The sequence below is a fragment of the Rhipicephalus microplus genome, chromosome X (genome assembly GCF_043290135.1).
Source record: "Rhipicephalus microplus isolate Deutch F79 chromosome X, USDA_Rmic, whole genome shotgun sequence".
NCBI lineage: Eukaryota > Metazoa > Arthropoda > Arachnida > Ixodida > Ixodidae > Rhipicephalus > Rhipicephalus microplus.
In genome coordinates, this window is record NC_134710.1 from 406,446,230 (window position 1) to 406,465,561 (window position 19,332).

General features: G+C 47.4%; 1 protein-coding gene across 3 annotated transcripts in view; it reads right to left on the reverse strand.

Annotated features, from left to right (window-relative positions):
• The window catches only part of Surf1 (surfeit locus protein 1), a 54,922-nt gene that overhangs the window by 10,778 nt on the left and 24,812 nt on the right, over window positions 1-19,332 (reverse strand). For all 3 annotated transcript variants that reach the window (XM_037413246.2, XM_075880245.1, XM_075880246.1), the window contains exons 5-6: window positions 10,680-10,752; window positions 7,055-7,102 (exon numbers count right to left, since the gene is read on the reverse strand). In XM_037413246.2, coding sequence (XP_037269143.1) covers window positions 7,055-7,102; window positions 10,680-10,752 — 121 coding nt within the window. The remainder of the gene's footprint in view (window positions 1-7,054; window positions 7,103-10,679; window positions 10,753-19,332) is intronic.

Genomic DNA, 19,332 nt, shown 5'->3' on the forward strand with positions numbered 1-19,332 from the left:
GCCAGAACGACTGCCGAACACCATAACACTCGATCAAATATTTCGATACATCAAATATCTGCCCAAGGCTCGGCAATTCACACGATTCTTTATTGGCACCCAACTGTTCCCAACAGGACTTATGCACATGTCCACAAAGCAAGTAACTGAGAAAAATTATTAGACTTGCCTCGGCTTGCTCCTGAGTACCATTGGTATTCAAAAGGGTTTCATAGGTTTTTGCATTTCATATTATTTCTCCCACATAGATGAGACGACTCAGCGTCATTTGTGTGTGTACATTTTGACCAGTCTTGAAGGAATACTGAAGCAAAATTTTAAAATTTTGTGGAAATGCCGAAAATGAATTCTTAGTGTGTGATCACATCGAACAGAAGTTATCACTTATCAAACTATTCAGTGGGTCTTATTTTTTAAGTTTTTGTGAGCGTACACTAAGCCGCTCAGCCAATGGAAGGTGTGATAACATGACACCCTGATGAAGTCGCCCGGCTGCAGTCTTTCACAGTGCACAGGCTGTTACAGGAAGCTAGCAATTGGCAGCGCGAGGGCAAACTCATTGACAACTCAAAACTCATTGACACAAGTAATGCAAATGAGTTCTGCAGAGACCTGCAAGGTGGTGGAAGGGTTAAGAAAGAGAAAATAGACAACCACCTGTGTGTGGCACAAAGCCACAATGAAATTTATATGGATTCCTCATAAAAAAAAAAAAAGCTTCTTAGTTGCCGAAAAATTCGTCCTGGTCCTGAGATTGAACCCGGGACTAACCCCAATTTATGGCGGTCGCTCTGCTAATTGAGCTAACCAGGAAGATAGTAGTTGGCAGTGTGAGGGCGAATTGATTGATAACTCAAAGCACATAGACACAAGTACTGGAAATGAGTTCTGCGGAGTCCCGCAAGGTGGCAGGAGCGTTAGGAAAACCACCCCTGGGTTCGATACCCAGACCAGAAAAAATTTTTAGGCAGCTAAGAAGCTTTTCTTTCTGAGAAATGCATACAGATTTTTTTGTGGCTTCATGCCACAAATCGGTGGTTATGTATTTTCCCTTTCTTAACTCTCACAGGTTTCCACAGGTCTCCTCACAGGTCTCCTCACAGGTCTTTGCAGAACCCGTTTGCACTACATTTGTCAATGAGCTTTGAGTTGTCAATGAGTTTTCCCTTGCGTTGCCGATTGCTAGCTTTTTGGTTAGCTTAATGGGTAGAGCGACTGCCCCGAAAAAGCATTTATCTCGGGTTCGATCTCCGGACAAAGACAATTTTTCGAAAACAAAGAAGTCTTTTTTTCTGAGAAATCTGTATGAATTTCCTTGTGGCTTCATGCCACAAACAGGTGGTTGTCTATTTTTCCTTTCTTAACCCTTCTGCCACTTTGCGAATCTGTGCAAAACGCATTTGGAAGACATGCTTTACTTCAACACAGTGGTGGCTCGCCGGCAGCATGTTGAATGCCTCGCCCAACATTAGTGCAGCATTATGTATGGATTTCTTCTGCAAATATATATAATTAATAAGGGTCGGTCTGACAGAAGTCGCAGTGTATGCGAACCTCCGAGTGGCGGTCGCTTCAGCAATTTGCAAACTTGCACTGTTGGCGCAATTCTAGCTAGCAACGTTCACTTCAAAAACTCACAAAACTTCAATAATCACCTTTTTCAGCCAAAACACATTGCAAATTCCATCACACTGGCCATTAATAAACACTTCATTTTACCAGAAAGAATGGGTGAGTGGACGCATCAATCATGAAGTGCTGACGTAGCAAGAAGCGAGTCACATGCTGCCCGTGTGTCAGAGTGTATTGCAATAAAGCAAGTCTTTTCCGCAAGTGCACATTTCAGTTGACCACAAGATTTTTTTTTTTGCACACGAAGAAATGAGGCTGAAGGTTCCCTGTGTTTGTGGCAAAATTGGGACCAGATGTTGCTGAAAGACATAACCCCTGGAGCTGTGAACTTGATGGCACAATCATAAACCACCTCCGATTACTTTTGTAGCAAAATACAGAAGGAGAATAATGCTGCTACATCGAATGACAAAAACCAACCGTTTTATTTTACGGCCCATGCGGCCCTCCTCATGCCTGCGTGTATTTTATTATCGATGCTGCGTCGGCACCAGAAGCACGTAACAGGGCCCCCCGTCGTATAGTCAAAAGGAGTCGCAGACAAAAGCTGTTCATTAGACAGTCGCGTCGAACAGTGGAGAGGTGAAAGGGTTGTCAATTTCATCAGGTGGTCAAGGCTGAGAGAATCACAATAGGTGAAGGAGTAGATGTTCAGGTGCTGTGGCCATGCACAAGCGTGTCATACGATGACTTAAACGGATCAATCGAGTGTGAGCTGGCTGTTGTGAGGCGTGACCTCTAACGCTTATAGTGGGTCGGTGTTGCTGGAGTAGATTGCTGTGTCGGCGCAACGCCAACCTCAGCAGTGTAGAACGTCTGGCTTGCTTGGATGAGTATGAAGGTCTACGGATGCGGAAACATTGGGCTGGGACAACCGTGACGCATGCTTTTTGCGTAATAAAGTGCATTGCACGGGGTGGGTCCATGGCATCACAGTCATCACAGGCCGTCGATGGTATTGAAGTTATAAAGTACGTGTATGGAATGGCAGGCGGGTGAGCTGCCTGCACGTCCGGTAGGGCATATGTGGTCTGCTGTACCTGCGGAAAGCCGTCGTCAAGACGTAGGGAGGTAGTTGTCACCTCGTGCATCGAGAGATGTCAGGTGGTCTCCTGTCCTTCTGTTCTCCTGAACAGCGATGTCACTGCTATCTGAATAACCAGGTGGCCTGGAGGAAAAGGATTTTGGGAATGTTCACATCTCCTTTTCAGCCGCACGCCACTTGCAAATCGAGCAAGAACCGCCGGGTTAGAGATGCGGCGGTGCAAGAAACGTCTCAGCTGGCGTTTTCTATGGAGCGGATGAACTTTGAAGCTTGGCAGCATCGGCACAGGAATAGAGAAGCAGAGTGGGAGTACAAAAAAAAGTGCTGCAGAAGTTATCACTCGCTTGCAGGTGCACGCACGCTGTGAGGATCGAGAACGATCAAGTGCCACGGCGGCCTCTGAGGACAGAGTTCATCACATGGCGGAAAGACCAGTAGCTTCGACGAGTTCTTGAATGGCCTCTGGTGTTGGTACACCAGATGTTGGGGCTACTTGACTGAGTTGTAGATGAACGCTGGTGTTGGCGATGGCAGGTGTGGTGGAAAAAGCAGTTAGCGTGAGGCGACACTCATTCGTGGCACATGATGAGGTCAGTGTCGTCCCGGTTGCGTCAAAACCATGTCGTGCAATGGCTGTGTGGTAACCTGCGAACTGGCTGATGTCGTAGCGCCAACATCTGGTGGGATCCAATAACTTGAGTTGGCTTGTTTGGGCAGTGACATTGTAACGGCCTGAGGTTCAAAGCTAAGGTTTAGCGCGGCAGAGAGCAAGTGATGTGGCACTCCGGGTTGTGGTAGGGCTCATATGAAACTTCGAAGTCAGTCGTATGCCTGCGGCCCAGGAGGAGGCATGACGCATCGAACAGCAGGAGCAAACATGGCTATCATGATGGCATACCTTTCCTGCTGCGAGACGATGTTGCGCAGGTAGAAACCAGCCTGCATCTTGAGGAGCTAGATGGCTGGGCTTCCTGGCCAAAATTTGGGAAATTTCGGTGCTAAAGGACGCCGGGCACCGTGGCCGTCGTATCTGGTCATCGTGCCATGGTGATAGATGGGTCAGGGTTGGTAGGCTCAATGCGAGTGTTCAGTGGAATCTTCTGGAATGTCATTCCATGGTCCAAAGTCACCACTGTAGTGGAAAGTAGATGGAGAATGATGCTGCTACATCAAAAGATAAAAACCAACCATGTTATTTCTCGCCCTGCGCTTGCCTCCTCACGCCTGCATAGACTTCATAGTCATTGCTGCGTTGGCACCAGCAGCACGCGACACTTTCAATAATTCTAAGTTTCTTGCATCCCACTTGTTATATGTTCCGTTAACTCAAAAACCCACTGAATTCCAAGACTTTTTACAGTCCTAGGACTTTTAATTAACAAGGTTTTACTGTACTTGTTTACAGAAAAACATAGCATATCAGGTTTGAATGCTTCATGCGAAGCTAGCGCACATCTTTATCAAGAGCATCTACGTGCTTGTGTAGCTCAGCGGTACGTCGTGTGCAAAAACAAGGGCCCAAAAAGACTGTTCTATTTGCTGGGTTTACTGCAATGACAGTGTCTGGGTAGGGTGCTCAACTACGTCATCGGAGTTGTCACTCTCACCACTACTTGCAGCATGACGCGGTTGGTGCAGACTTATTTGCGACGGGTGCTTTAGCTAGGTTACATCACTATATCCAACGTTGAGGCACTGTAGCACTGTAATGAGCAGTTTATTTTACCATAGAAAGCATATGAAAGTGGAAGGTGCCATTGTAGTTCATTGTTATATCCAATATAGTATTGCAATAAATGGTATCATTATCAGTGATGTGATAGACTTTAGTTGTTTTGGAGCAGATTTTCAAAGCAGCGGTAAGTGCATATTGGAGCAAAAAAAGATGATTTTGGAGCAGCCACAATGCATTTTGGAGCGGGAAAAATGGCTTTTGGATCAGCTTAAGGCTCACCTGCCAAGTCGGACTCTGACCGTGTGAAGCACAGCAGTGAACTAAGAAGGAACACTTTTGAATTTGAAGTTCTGTGCAATCATGAATGTTTGGAGATGTTTGTGTAACATCAAAGAATATTAACCCAAACTAATTTTAAACCGTCCAGTGCATTTTTTAATATGGGATGCAACCAAGTATGAATTGGTGCAGCATTCTGGTCACCAAAATAGTGTAGAAGAGCAGTTACCATTGAAGAACGAATAAATCACTATGGAAATTTCATTGAAGACTAGTAACACTGTTTCAATTTTTTAATTGAAAAAGAGTCGTCTAGTTAGTTGTCTTCTTGCCTGACATCTTGTCAAGGGCTGCAAAAAGTTGTCTTTTTCCTTCACCAAGCAAGGACTCGCACTACTGATGCGCTTGAGTGCCAATCCAGTAAGTGGTGTGAGCACGACGGTCGCCCGAAAAGCTTCAGTTTTCAGGGGTCCCAAAAATGCTAATCTACAAGGCTTTCCTTGTGTCAGAACATTCATAGACGTTTGTGGCGATACCAAACACAACTATAAGCATGTCTAAATCGCATCACAAAAGCTTATTAAGAGCACTCCTTATGACCGTGAAGTGCGCAGCTGCATGGACAGTCCAACCGGCGTGTGATGCATTTTGCGGCAGCGTTCATTGACGATGCGCGAAATGTGTAGCTACGATCACAAAGAAATTGGCGCCCACTGCGCTTGGCATCACATTTCCGAGTGCCAACACGCAAAACTGCTAGCCGCTATTCCGAGCAATATCTTGGCAGTGGATCAGGGGGGGGGGGGGTGGCTGATGAGCTTGACTGTGGGGTCTGCTCGCTACCGATGCATAAAATGCCCGTTCATGGTTCCGAAGAGCTAGTAAGTGATGTGCTTCATTGCCTGCGAACAAGCACATTTCGGTGAGTGTGCTAGCGCGTCGTTCTTGCCCGCAATGTTCGTCTGGCTGTCAGCAGAGTTAGGCCTAAAGACGATTCTGGTGAAGCGCCCACTTGTAGTAATCTGATCGATCATCCACTTACAGTTCCTAACTAAAGCGTAATTATATCCTAAGTGATCGTAGAGCCATGAATGCATCACAAAGTAGCAACTTTCCACAGCCATGTCCTCACGACGCACAAGCAACAGACGACAATCTCCCGGAGTGAGCATCGGGCCAATGGCAAGGCAACACGGTGGCCGCAGCCAATCAAGGGCCTCAGAACGACCTTCAAATATTTGCTTTTTGTGCGCTTGTTTTTGAAGGGAGGAGCCGGCTCAGGTTGGAAATTTGAAAATCGAGAAATACTCTTTCTGATGAGCCCAAAAAGCCGGCTCCCGGCCGTGCCATCAAGAAGCTATTATTTTTTTTAAAATTGCTGTTTTTTGCGATTTCCAGAAATATTTCGCTACCTAGGAGGGTAAAATGAATTTTCCGAAGCACTTCTGCTTGGTTTTCAGGGTAGATATTTTGTAATCAGATAGAAGAATGGTTCCAAACACTAAAAACTTGATTTGAAAAAATAGATTTTTTGCCATTTTTCGCGATACAAAACCAATCTCACGTTGATATTTGTGCCAAGTCTGAGTTGACCTTTGATAATGAAATACAAAGAAGTTTTAAACTGGTTGGCTAGTTCACTGCCCTACTAGCTTTCACCTGTTTCACACTGCTGTCTTCAACCTACCTGCCAAACACGATTAGCTTGGAATCTCGGACACCGGCTCGCAGCAAGCCATTCTGTCCAAAATGAATTTTCAGGGAGCCACGTTAATTTACACTAGTCTGGGGACAATTGTCTATGCCTCCCTATAAACCAGCATCCGGCTGTATTCCCCTCGTTCCCCCGGCCGGACACTCATTTTCCTCCCACGTGGCAACATTGGAAGGTCACAGGCCCCCCCTAACCGTGTGTTGTGGCCAGCGACACGCTGCGCCTGTTTATTCCATAGTATTTTGTAATTAGCTACAGTTTTGGTGCAGAAAGGAGGAAATGCAGCATGGTGTAGCAGATTTCCCATCTTGGCACAATTGGCACAGCTATCGCATCACTCCGTTATAAGTGGGCTCAATTGTATTGCAGCTGCTGCTGACAGCTGCTAAGGCACTAGACACAACTGAGAATCACCGAAAAAAGATGTCTCTCGTACTTTTCTTCAAATTAAGTTGTTGTACTATTAGTCATTTCTTGTAGTTAAACTCTTGTTTTGCTACAAAACACAGCCCACAATGTTATAGTTGTTCTGCTACAAAACACTGCCCACAATGTTATCGTTCCATATCCCTTTGTGCTGTTTTATTCTTCATCTACTATGCACCAACCTGCCCAATCAAGTGCACTGCTTTCGAAAACATCTGCGAATGAAAGTGCTTATGAAACTTATTATCTTTAACTTGAGGGTTACCTGCCATTATGTCCTTACCTTCTCTGGACTTCGCACTATGCCAACCAGGTTTACCTCGCCCTCTATCTGAAAAAAAGAGGTGAAGACAGAACAACAGCATCAACATGGTTATTTTCAAGGGCTGCTGTATACCAAAAAGTGAAGCTCTAAATTCAGTAGCAGTGGTATAAAGAATGAAAACTTGAAAGTGTTCCGTCCATTTTAAAAAAGTGGCGGCCAAGCTGGTTGGATAAAGCACTGTTTACAGTCAAAAGACAGAATAAACTGATAAACTAGTCAAGACAGAGCACCAAGCACCAACTAATGTTAGCTGCTTCAAGTCTCTTTGATGCCAGTGCAAATGGAAGTTACATTGTCGCACATCTCACTAATATCGTCTTCCGAGTACCTAATGTAAAGCTGTTCTGAATTCTGCACCAGCCACATTTACCTCATCAAATCTCAGATGATTTAGGAACAAAAAAGAAGAAAGATAACAAACGGAAAGAGAACAGAGCATTTAGGTGTCGAAGATGTCAAGCTACTAATCCAGCACAGAGATGAACAATGGCCCATCAAGTGGAAGCATTTCACTATATTCCTAATTGCTCACAGCCACTAAACTTTGACTAAATCATTCAGGAAGATATACAGGAAAGGCAGCAAAGTAGATCCCACGATTGATTGATTGATTGATATGTGGGGTTTAACGTCCCAAAACCACTATATGATTATGAGAGACGCCGTAGTGGAGGGCTCCAGAAATTTAGACCACCTGGGGTTCTTTAACGTGCACCCAAATCTGAGCACACGGGCCTACAACATTTCCGCCTCCATCGGAAATGCAGCCGCCGCAGCCGGGATTCGAACCCGCGCCCTGCGGGTCAGCAGCCGAGTACCTTAGCCACTAGACCACCGCGGCGGGGCAAAAGTAGGTCCCACGGTTTCTGTGCATATATCAGGGACGAGTGTTAAAGACACAATGCCATCCTAGGCATTCATTTGTTGAGCAAGGCATTCCATTGCCTCAGTGCTAAACTACATGCACAACAAACGTCATTACTGGGCAGTTAAGGCTCTTAGTTCTGATCACTAAAGTCTTACAGTTAATGAAATTCATTAACATTCAGTTCAAGCTTCATGCTTTAACTGAATGTTAATGCTAACCGTACATGTGCATGTGACAGCTACTGCTAATGGTAAGTAGACCGAGTGGACTGTAAAAACTATCTAAATGGTATTAAAGTAATAAGTTTCGTCCACTTTTTTTGCTCATTTATACTACAATTACATTTAATAACGTCCCCTATATTTTACTTGGTGTCATTATCTGCCAGTTCTCATTAATACTATGTCTAACAAAGAAAACATGCCTTTAAATTTACACTTCATTCCTTCATTGATAGAGAAGATCACGTTCTGGCAAACTTGATGCCTTCAGGTACTACACGAGGGATTATTATTCAGCTGCCAGCTTATAACGAGATCACGTGGTATGTGACACCAACAAGCAAAAAATAGCGCTCCAGGCTCTCCGTTGCGGCTACTATCACCTGGTTATTTGCCATTGCATTTCCCCTGAGGAGTTCATTAAAGCCATATGCCCCAAATAACAATAATTGTAAGCTCTCATGATGAAAGACGTCATCTTAAAAAAAGTTATCTTTTCTGCATAGATAAGCTTTCACTTATACCATTAAAATGCATTTTTGTCAAGATCCAATTTTGGAAAAGTCTTGAGTTTAGATACCATGCTTTTGGTATTTCTGATAATCTAATCGAGATGAAATTTCACCCATATACTCCTTAACATGTGAAGGGTGCAAGTATCTCCTTTAAAACTTGATATCACCAGTATAATTATTGTGAACCCAAAGTGAGCAACTAGTATGAGTAGTATAGGAGGAAGATTCTAAGCATTCTCACATTACAATTTTTCTGGTCCACTAAAATTTCTTATAAGCACTTTCTTGATACTTATTTGCATTCTACAGTTAATGAGGAGCAATATGAGGCATAATTAATCGAAAATATTTAGTGGCATAAGAAGCTTGTAAAAAAAATATACATTACACACTCTCATGGCATAACACTAAAATCATGCAGTTTACAATCAAGCTAATTGCATATTTTAAATCAGCATAAAAGAATATATATATATATATATACAGCAAAAAAATTAATTGCCTTACTACAGACTAATGCAACTTTTTTTCTCAGATAGCATCTCTCCTTAAATAATATATAACCTATAAAGTGGACGGAGAGATGACTGCCACAGTAGCTCAGTGATAGAGCATCAGACACATTATTCGAAAGTTGCGGGTTCAGTGCCTGTTAGTGGCAAGTTCTCTTTTTTGTCCACTTTTCTTTCTTATATTTATATTACAATCACATCTAATAATATCTACTAGACTTTTCTTAACATCATTGTCTGTTAGTTCTCATTAAAATCAGCACAGATGACTTATATTAGGCTCTTTTTCATAATATCACACAGACCAAATGCTATTGGCATAGCCAGGGGGCGGGATGGGGTGGGAGGGGATTTAAGCTTACTCTCTTGAAAATTGTAAATTTCGCAGATGCATCTGTAAGTACGCACACACAAATGCAAGCGTGAATGTCATAAAGCATGGTCAAGCCCCCTCCCCTCCTGCTGAAGAGATGTCTGGCTACGCCCCTGCATAGTGAAGTGCAGAGACATGCCACAGACAACAGTGCAATGTAATCCAGCTCTTAAAAATCTGCGTCGACCTAAAATATAAATTTATGGTCAAGTAAATCAATGCATTCAAAAGCAAATTGCACAAACAGATTCTTTGCATCAAATGTATAGAATTTCGCATAAAAAACATGCACTAAAGAGCATGCCAGTTTCTTTACTCTCAACTCCGAGCCTGCATCACTGCAGTAAGAAAGGTGTAGCAGCTGACATGATTACTCAAAAATTTACATTATTGATACTACGATAACTGAATAACCATCTACAACATGGTCTATTAAGCAGACACATTTTAGCAACTGCTCTCTTTTAGTAAGATCGGCACCATAAAGATATCTCTCATGAAACTGTATTGTTACTGACACACATCCTAATTGGACAATGTGTGCGTTGTGGCATCCAGATAACATGCACAAGAGGCATGAGGGGATTGTAAAAGCGTATTGTAAATGACAGGAGCAACGACAGAGGCAAACAGGATTTACTAATTCTCCTGAGAGGGTGCTGGCTGCTCAAGCTCAGTAGTGCCACCTGGCTGAGGTAAAGTTCCCTATGCCGATTTGGTTCCATTCTTGTAATGCATATGTGAATTTTTTCACCCTTGGTTTGACTTGGCTTGGTGATGTGCTTATGGTAGGGAGATGCTACGAATGACCGGCTACAATGTACACAGCACGCAGTATTAATAGAACGCTTTGTTAACACTGTCTACTGTCTGTGCTTCGTAGTATATCTCCCTGCCTTATGTGCATCACCAAGCCAACGTGAGCCAACTAGCCCCTTTCGTCGCATTATTGGCTAGAGTTACCTGAAATACCCAGCATAAGAAACACACATACACAAATACAAAATATGTTACTGAAACACGACAATATTTTTGTACAAGCTCATAAGAATATTAATAAATAAGAAAATACACGACAATGATCCTCTACATACCTGCCCTTGTAGCCGCTTTTGGGGAGCCAATGCAGACATAGGGACCCAGCCACGATTCACAAGGATTGAAAAGCTTTAAGGCAAAAACAAACAGAGAAATCTAGATCAATAGGAGGAGAGAGGGGCCTTATTAAGAGAAAAAGACCGGAGTGTGAAAAAGCTGGAGAGGTAAATTTGATGTGTTTCCGCCCTGTTATCCCCCGAAAGGGGGCATGACAGGGCTCGTGGTCAGATGGAGGGTTGGAAAAATAGTTATGATAATAGGAGAGACAAACAATATACTGTTTCATCAAATCCATGGCTGCATATTTCACGCCACATGTACAGTGACCAATACTGGTTGGAGCTTGTGAAGCATAACCAAAAGACCACAGTGTGCATAATTTAAACATCCCTTGCTGCCACAGACATCATCTGAACAGTTAAGCAGCAGCTCAAAGGCGTCAGTTATTCCTTGTCACCAGCCTTGATGATCAAGTTTTAGGTACAATGTCGCAATGCACTGTTACACTTTGTGTCAATTTTCAAAACTGTGTATTTCTGGTGGTATGCATGTCCAGGAGCTAAATCACTAAATCACTTGTCTTTCGCTATTGAAAAAAAATTACAACATGAGGTGAATGATGACAAGTGGTGCGAAGTGAATGGACAGACGCATGGAACCATGGACGGACTGACGGACGCTTCGCCCCACTCATCATCATTCACTCCGTGGACATGCGGTGACATGGTTTTTATTAACATGCAATGCAATGCAACTCTACGACGACTACGATGACACGGGACATACGACCCACAGCGTAAGGAGCTTCGCCCCTACAACAACTTTCCGTAAACAGTGGATGTGAACAGGCATTTGTAAATAGAAGAAACCAGACAGAAGTAACACTGCCAAAAAGCCCGTGCGCCCACCCGCCCGTCCAATCTGTAGCGGGCGATAATACCGGTGATCGCGATAATTTTATTTTTGTGCGCTTACCAATTCATATGCCGAGGTGCACGGTGCAGATGCGGCCAACATGCCTCATGTTATCTCCGGCGGGCCGCGGAAGATACGCAGCCACGCCCCTTTTAGTTGTCGCTTTCGAAGCCCGTTTTTCTTGGAAAAATAAACTAGTCTTGTCCCAAACATTAAGGAGTGTAGGTGCCTTCTTTTTGCGCCTCCGTGGGGCGAGCCTGCTACAAAGTGGTTACCCGGGCGTGATGGAAAAACAGCAGCCATATCAGACGAGGAAGGCACTTTAAGCTCACCTACAACCAACGCCTCGGAGTTAAAGCTTCCTCATTTCTGGCCCAAAAACCCCAAAAACCTTAGGTGTAGTCAGCCAAATCGAGGCCCGCTTCGAGCTTCGACGCATCACATCGCAGCAGTCGAAATACCTGCACGTCATTTCAGCCCTACCACCTGACATCGCTGACGCCGTAGACAATGTGCTCGCCTCCACTCCATCGAAGAAGCCCTATGACGAACTAAAAAGCACCGTCCTGAAACGTCTTGAGTGTCCGAACAGAGCAGGCTGCAACAACTCCTGTATCATGAAGAGCTCGGTGACCAGCGTCCCTCACAACTACTCCACCGAATGCGTCAGCTGCTGGGCCCACAAGCGTCAGAAGAGCCTCAACATCAATTGCTTCGCGAGTTGTTTTTGCAGAGACTGCCACAGTCAACACGGATGATACTCGCTGGCTCGAATGACGTGACTCTCGAGGGTCTGGCTCAACTCGCCGACTGCATCACCGACTGCATTTAGCTACCAAAAATGTCTATTGCTGCAATGAGAAGGCCCGAACATGCAGACCAGTTAGGTCGCTTAGAGGACAGAGTTGACCGACTGGCTGCAGCAGTTGAAAACCTCGCCCTGTCCAACAAACACTGGCCTGCACGGCATCGTTCGCCGTCTCGTGCTCGAAGCCCGCAGCACCGCGGACACTCAGGCGAGGCAGAGCAGAACATCTGCTGGTATTACCGTCGTTTTAGAGAGCAAGCCACTCGCTGCACCCATCCATGCTCGTGGACGGGAAACGCACCGGCCAGTCGCTAACAGCGGAAAGCGACACGGGCCATCGTTCAAGCCGCCTCTTCTTCGTTGTCGACCGCATCACTGGCACATGCTTTCTTGTTGATACCGGAGCGGAGCTATCTATCCTGCCAGCAGTAGCTCAAAATCGCCGGGCGGCAAGTCCATTTCGAGCCTAATTGCAGTCAATAATACTGCCATTGCATCATATGGAGTCCAGTCAATGACGATAGACATCGGACTCAGGCGTACATATCGATGGCTCTTCGTTGTGGCCAACGTCAGAATTGCCATCCTGGGAGCGGACTTTGAGAGCCACTTCAATCTTGACGTCAGCGTTCGCGATTGTCGTCTCAAGGATAACGACACTTCGCTCGCTGTTATCGGACTGAAGTCTGACCTGTCCTCATGCAGCATTTGCACTTTCAACCCAGAGTCAAACTTTCAAAAGATTCTGGCTGAATTCCCTGAAATCACCAGACCTTGGAACACCAAACTGCCAATCAAACACAAGGTGACGCATCACATTGTCACCACCGGACCGCCCATCACCACTAGACCTAGGAGACTCGCTGGACAAAAACACGAAGTTGCTCGCCGTGAGTTTGACCACATGCTCCAACTCGGCATTATTTGACCTTCGTCCAGCAACTGGTCTTCCGCGCTGCACATGGTGCCAAAACAAGAGTCTGGTGACTGGCGGCCTTGTGGTGATTATCGGGCACTCAATGCTGTGACAACGGCAGACCAATATCCTCTCCCCCACATCCATGATTTCAGCGCTCGCCTCGCAGGAACGACCATCTTCACTAAGCTGGATCTCATGGCCGCTTATCACCAGATTCCAGTAGAATCAAGCGACATCCCAAAGACGGCCTTGACAACGCCTTTTGGCCTCTTTGAATTTGTTCGTATGCCGTACGAACTGAAGAACGCGGCACAAACTTTCCAGCGTTTCATGAATGCGGTCACTCGCGGACTGCTCTTTGTTTTTGTCTACTTAGACGACATTTTGGTCGCCAGCGAAGTGCCGGAAGAGCATAAAAATCACCTGCGCCTTTTCTTCAAGCGTCTTGACGAGCACAGTCTGGTTTTGAAGCCCCAAAAGTGCATCTTTGGTGTTGAAGCACTAGATTTCCTACGTCATCAAATCAGCCCGCAAGGCATCTTGCCACTCGAATCACGGGTGCAAGCAGTCAGGGAATTCCCCATGCCTACTTCTTTCCGCAAATTGCCCGAGTTTCTTGGGAAACTTTCATAGGCACTTCATCTCATCCTGTGCACACATTCTACAGTCACTAACTGACTTGCTGCGCCGGGACGGCAAGAAAACGCCGAAGTTTCACTGGTCAGCGGAGCACGAAAAAGCCTTCCAGGACGCGAAAACTCAGCTTGCCTCCGCAACACTTCTGATGCACCCGCTTTCCGATGCGCCAACGCGGCTCATGGTTGACGCTTCAACGACGGTAGTGGGAGTAGTGTTGCAAAAATACGATGGCAAGAACTGGAAACCGATAGGTTTCTTTTTTTAAACATCTGAAACAGACGAAAGTGCGCTACAGCACTTTTGGAAGAGAGATGCTGGTGATTTATTCCTCCGTAAAGCATTTCTGTTTCTTCCTAGAAGGCCGCATTTTCCACATTTTAATGGACCACAAGCTGATGTATGCGTTCAAGAACAGTTCCTCATATTCGGAAAGAGAACTGCGCCAACTTTCTTTCATTTCCGAATTTTCCACGGACATCTGCCACATAGCGGGGAGCAAAAACCAAGCAGCTGACGCACTCTCCCGTATCGACACCGTTTCAGCGTCCGTCGACTTTGAGACATTGGCCACCACCCAGCGAGAAGACCCAGAGCTAACCGAGATGAGGCAGAATCCACTGTCACTGGTGCTCGAAGGGATCCCGCTACCATACACAACAACTATGGTGACATACGACACATCGCAGAAATTTCCAAGACCATTCAACCCCGTCCAGTTTCGGCGTGCAGTGTTTGACAGCCTTCACGACCTCAGCCACTCAGGAATCCGCGCGACGCAGAGGCTCGTCACTGACCGCTTTGTGTGGCTCGGAATTAACGCCGACGTTCGATGCTGGGCGAAGACGTGCTGGACATGTCAAACAGTCAAGGTGACTCTTCACACGCGCACAGGACTCCAAGCATTTCGGCCACCAGAGTGTCGTTTCGACCATGTGCACTTGGACTTGGTGGGAGCTCTTCCTCCTTCCCAGGGTTACAGATACCTGCTCACTTGTGTCGACCGCTACTCATCGTGGCCCGAGGCGACGCCGATTCTGGACATCGCAGCCGGGACCGTCGCACAGGTGTTTGTGGCCACGTGGGTTTCACGCTATGGCTGCCCACTGCGGATAACGACCGATCGTGGACGACAATTCCAGAGCAACCTATTCTGTGCGCTGGCAAGGCTTCTGGGAACACGGCTCCAGTGCACCACGGCTTACCATCCAGCGAGCAATGGAATGGTGGAGCGGCTACACTGTCAACTGAAGGCATCTTTAACGGCCAAATTGAATAGAGAGCGCTGGGTGGAGAAGCTCTCTCTTGTTCTTCTGGGCCTGTGTACGGCCATGAAAGAAGACCTCGGATTCTGTGCAGCAGAAATGCTGTACGGCTCTACAATCCGACTACCGAGAGAATTCTTCAGTGAGAAACCAAGCGCTACGCCAACGCCTTCAGAACATATGGAAAGGCTACATTCTTGGTTGGAGCACCTGCAACCCAGCGCGCTACAAGTCAGCCGCAACCAGAGTGTTTTCTTTCCCAGACATGAATGAGGCAACCCATGTGTTCGTGCAACTTGACACAGTGAAAGCGCCGTTGACTCCGGCGTACGATGGGCTCTTCCGTGTGCTTTCGCGGTCGCACAAAACTGTGACCATTCGTGTTCGCGACAGAGAGGACGTCGTTTCTCTCGATCGTGTGAAACCAGCTCACCTCATGGACTAACTCGCAAATTTGCTCGTTTTTTTCCCCTTTTTTCCAGGCTCCGCGGTCTAGGGGAGGACCCCTTGTAGCGGGCGCGATGACGCCGGTGATTGCGATAATTTTATTTGTGTGCGCATACCAATTCGTATGCCGAGGCGCACAGCGCAGACGCGACCAACATGCCTCACGTTATCTCCGGAGGGCCGTGGAAGATACGCAGCCACGCCCCTTTTGGTTGTAGCTTTCGAAGCCTGCTTTTCTTGGAAAAATAAACGCATCTTGTCCCAAACTTCAAGGAGTGTAGGTGCCTTCTTTTCGCGCCTCTGTGGGTCCGTCCGTCCGTCCGTCCGTCCGCCCGCCCGCCCGCCCGCCCGCCCGCCCGCCCGCCCGCCCGCCCGCCCGCTTGCCCGCCCGCCCGCTGTCCGTCCGTCCGTCCGTCCGTCCGTCCGTCCTTCCATCCATCTATCCATCTGTAGTGCATGATCATCATCATCATTTCTCAATGACCGCGCCGCGCCTCTCGTGCAGCTGATGCTAGCTCGAGCTGCGCGAGGATTAGAACAAGCTAGCGCACTTGGTGTGCCGGACGTGGAAAGCCACGCGGCTCTGCTTCAGGCATGTAATAAAGTGGCGAGAGAAAGACACGACCACGTTGGCCGCCGTCCCGTCTTCCTCTCTCGCTACATTGGTGACCCCGAGAACACGCCCTTCGCCAGCGGCCCGCTGCCACGTTCCCGCAACTCTGCCCGCCAGTGCCGCCGTTCCAATCGACCTACTCCAAGGTATGGTTCATGCAGCTCGATGCCGTTCTTGCGTTGAATGGCGTCACGGACCGGCCGCTGATGCACGCCATTCTTCATGATGCCCTTCCAGTAGTGTTGCGTCATCTCTCTGCCACTTCAAGCACAAGCCCGCAGCCTTATGGAGCCCTCTGCACTGCAGTGCTCGCCCGCAATGGCCTCACGTACCGACCGCTTCCAGGGACTCGCGACTTTGGGGCTGTCACTGCGTCGCAACGTGTGCTACCAACCGTGGCCCCACCAGACTCCATGACGACCACCTTGCCGCCCGCCTCGGAGCCTAGCACAGGTGACCTTTCGCTCGTTATTGACTTCCCGACCTCGAAGCTTTCGCCTTGAACAACATCCGATAAACGAGACTTGACCTCTCATCTGGCCACTAGCGACGCGTGTCCTGCGCCCGACTGCCCATCCGCCAAGGTTCTCGACATTTGGGCTGAATGCAACCAGTCAGCCACGAGGTTAGTGTTTTCATCGTCCTCGGCCGATGACGCGGCAGGCATGCTTACCACCGGCTCGTCTCGGCTGACCTCCATGGCTCACAACACGGCTGACACGTGAGGTGCTACGACGGCAACATCACCGAATGCCCTGGTGTCTACCACGACTACGGACATCGTCACGCCTGCTATTCACCCCCCGGTCGCGAAGGCTTCAGTGTCGACAATGTCCGAAGGTGCCTCTCCACTCACCTCAATCATCTGCGTGTCCTGCCAGCAGCAACCATCTTCGCCCTCGCAGTCTCTCGCAGGCGAAGTTGAAGCCACAAGCTGTCAACCACGGCCAAACTTCCGAGATGTTGCGACAATGACCGACGCTCCTGAGGACGACGTGCCTGGTGTGCCTATGTCACAGCAGACCGCACATCTCACGCCTGGCATACAGGCACCTATCTTCCATACCGACCTGCGCAGGAACCGACGTGCGCCGACTACTACTAAGGTGTTTCCCCAAGTTAAGGTACGCCCACTGAGCCCCCTCCAGAGTCCATATCTGCTGGATCCCATGACACGCCTCCTACTGAGTTCTTGACGGAAACTGTAGGCGAGCTGGCGTGTAACTGGACTGTAGGCACACCCTTTTACAAGCCGCATACGTCATTTACCTCTACTTAACGTGTACAATGCTACTTACTCACTGCCAACGTAAGTGGTCAAGTCCACTCATATTCAAATACCACTCACGTCACGACACCTGCGTACCGACATCTGCACCAGTGCTGCGCACGCCCACAAAAGCACCATCAAAGCCGTTGCTTGTTGATGGGTGGTCTGCAAGGACTTCACTACGCCACTCCTAATTGCTTCGCGCGCAGGGGCCAAATCGGCTTTTGTGCACCCGTCGTCACCTCACCCTGAACGCCTCTCTACCTCCAATGCTCACTCGCGACACCCTGTGCGCTCCCAGCTAGCCCCAGCTGGTCATCCCGTCACCCACTTGTGTGCAAACACAGTTTTCGAACGCTTACTTCTTCGTCCACTGCGCAACTCCCAGTGTCGCCCACCAGAGACCCACTGGTTCCCGATGGTCACTACACGTTGACAAACTGGACTTCCCAAACGGACACCTTGCAGATTGTCGTTCATGTATATAGTCTCTTTCTCTTTCTTTGTTATATACACTTCAAATCGCGGAAAGCGCTAGGGGGGAGCTCTGTAGTGCATGATCATCATCATCATTTCTCAATGACCGGGCCGCGCCTCTCGTGCAGCTGATGCTAGCCCGAGCTGCGCGAGGATTAGAGCAAGCTAGCGCACTTGGTGTGTCGGACGTGGAAAGCCACGCGGCTCTGCTTCAGGCGTGTAATAAAGTGGCGAGAGAAAGACATGACCACGTTGGCCGCCGTCCTGTCTTCCTCTCTCGCTACACATCCATCCGTCCGTCCGTCCGTCCGTCCGTCCGTCTGTCCGTCCATCCATCCATCCATTTATTCATTCATCCATCCATCCATCCATTCACTCGCTTACGTTTGGATGCTCTCGTGGTCACCCCCTTAACTTGGCGTGAACCAAAATTAGCATGGGAGGGTAAGATAATTTGATAAATATGACGCACTGAACAAGACATGAATAATGTTAGCGTGTACGCTGTCAAACACTTCCCTTCAGACAGTGGCACATACCCATGCGCAGGTATGTGCCGCTGGTATGCTGGAATGTGCCACAGGTGATTGATACTTAGCACCTAAGCACCTAACCCAAGAACGATGAGAACGCACAAGAGCAATTTTAACACGTGAGCGTTAAGCAATACCTGACATTGCAACATGAAAATAATGCGGAAGATTGTGACAGAACTACATTAGCTTTTCGTACCTCAGTATCATGCCTTTTGCTACAGGAGCAAGTAGAAAGAAAGTGCCAACTAAGGTTCTTGATATTTAAAAGGGTCATGACAACAAATTTTCAACCATAATCTGTGTTGTGTGGGTTGATTCTAGTACATTCACAGACAAACTGAGAAAATTTGAGCACTTTTGGTCGAGCTGCTAATTTATGATTGAATATTTTTATAAGGCCACACTGGTGCAATTGCTAGCTGTGACGTCACGAACCGCTTGATGGGCGGGCTGCTGTATGGTTTGCCTTTCGGAGGATGATCATGTTCCGTAGTCAGCTGAGCTTGCAATCTATTTTTTTCTGCATTGTTCAACTTGCCACTGGAACTAAATGACTTCCAGGGGTTGAAACAATGTGACCGCATTACACATGTAGCGCTGGTACTTGCAGCAAGCCATTTCGAAGGTCAAAAAGTGTCCTGTGAATGTGCAATGTATATGCCGTTTGCAACTATAGATGAATATTTATTGAAACTCCTCGCAGGCAGCGCCATGGTTGAGCGTCGCACTTATTTTTTTTAATTGAACCGAATGTAATCGACAC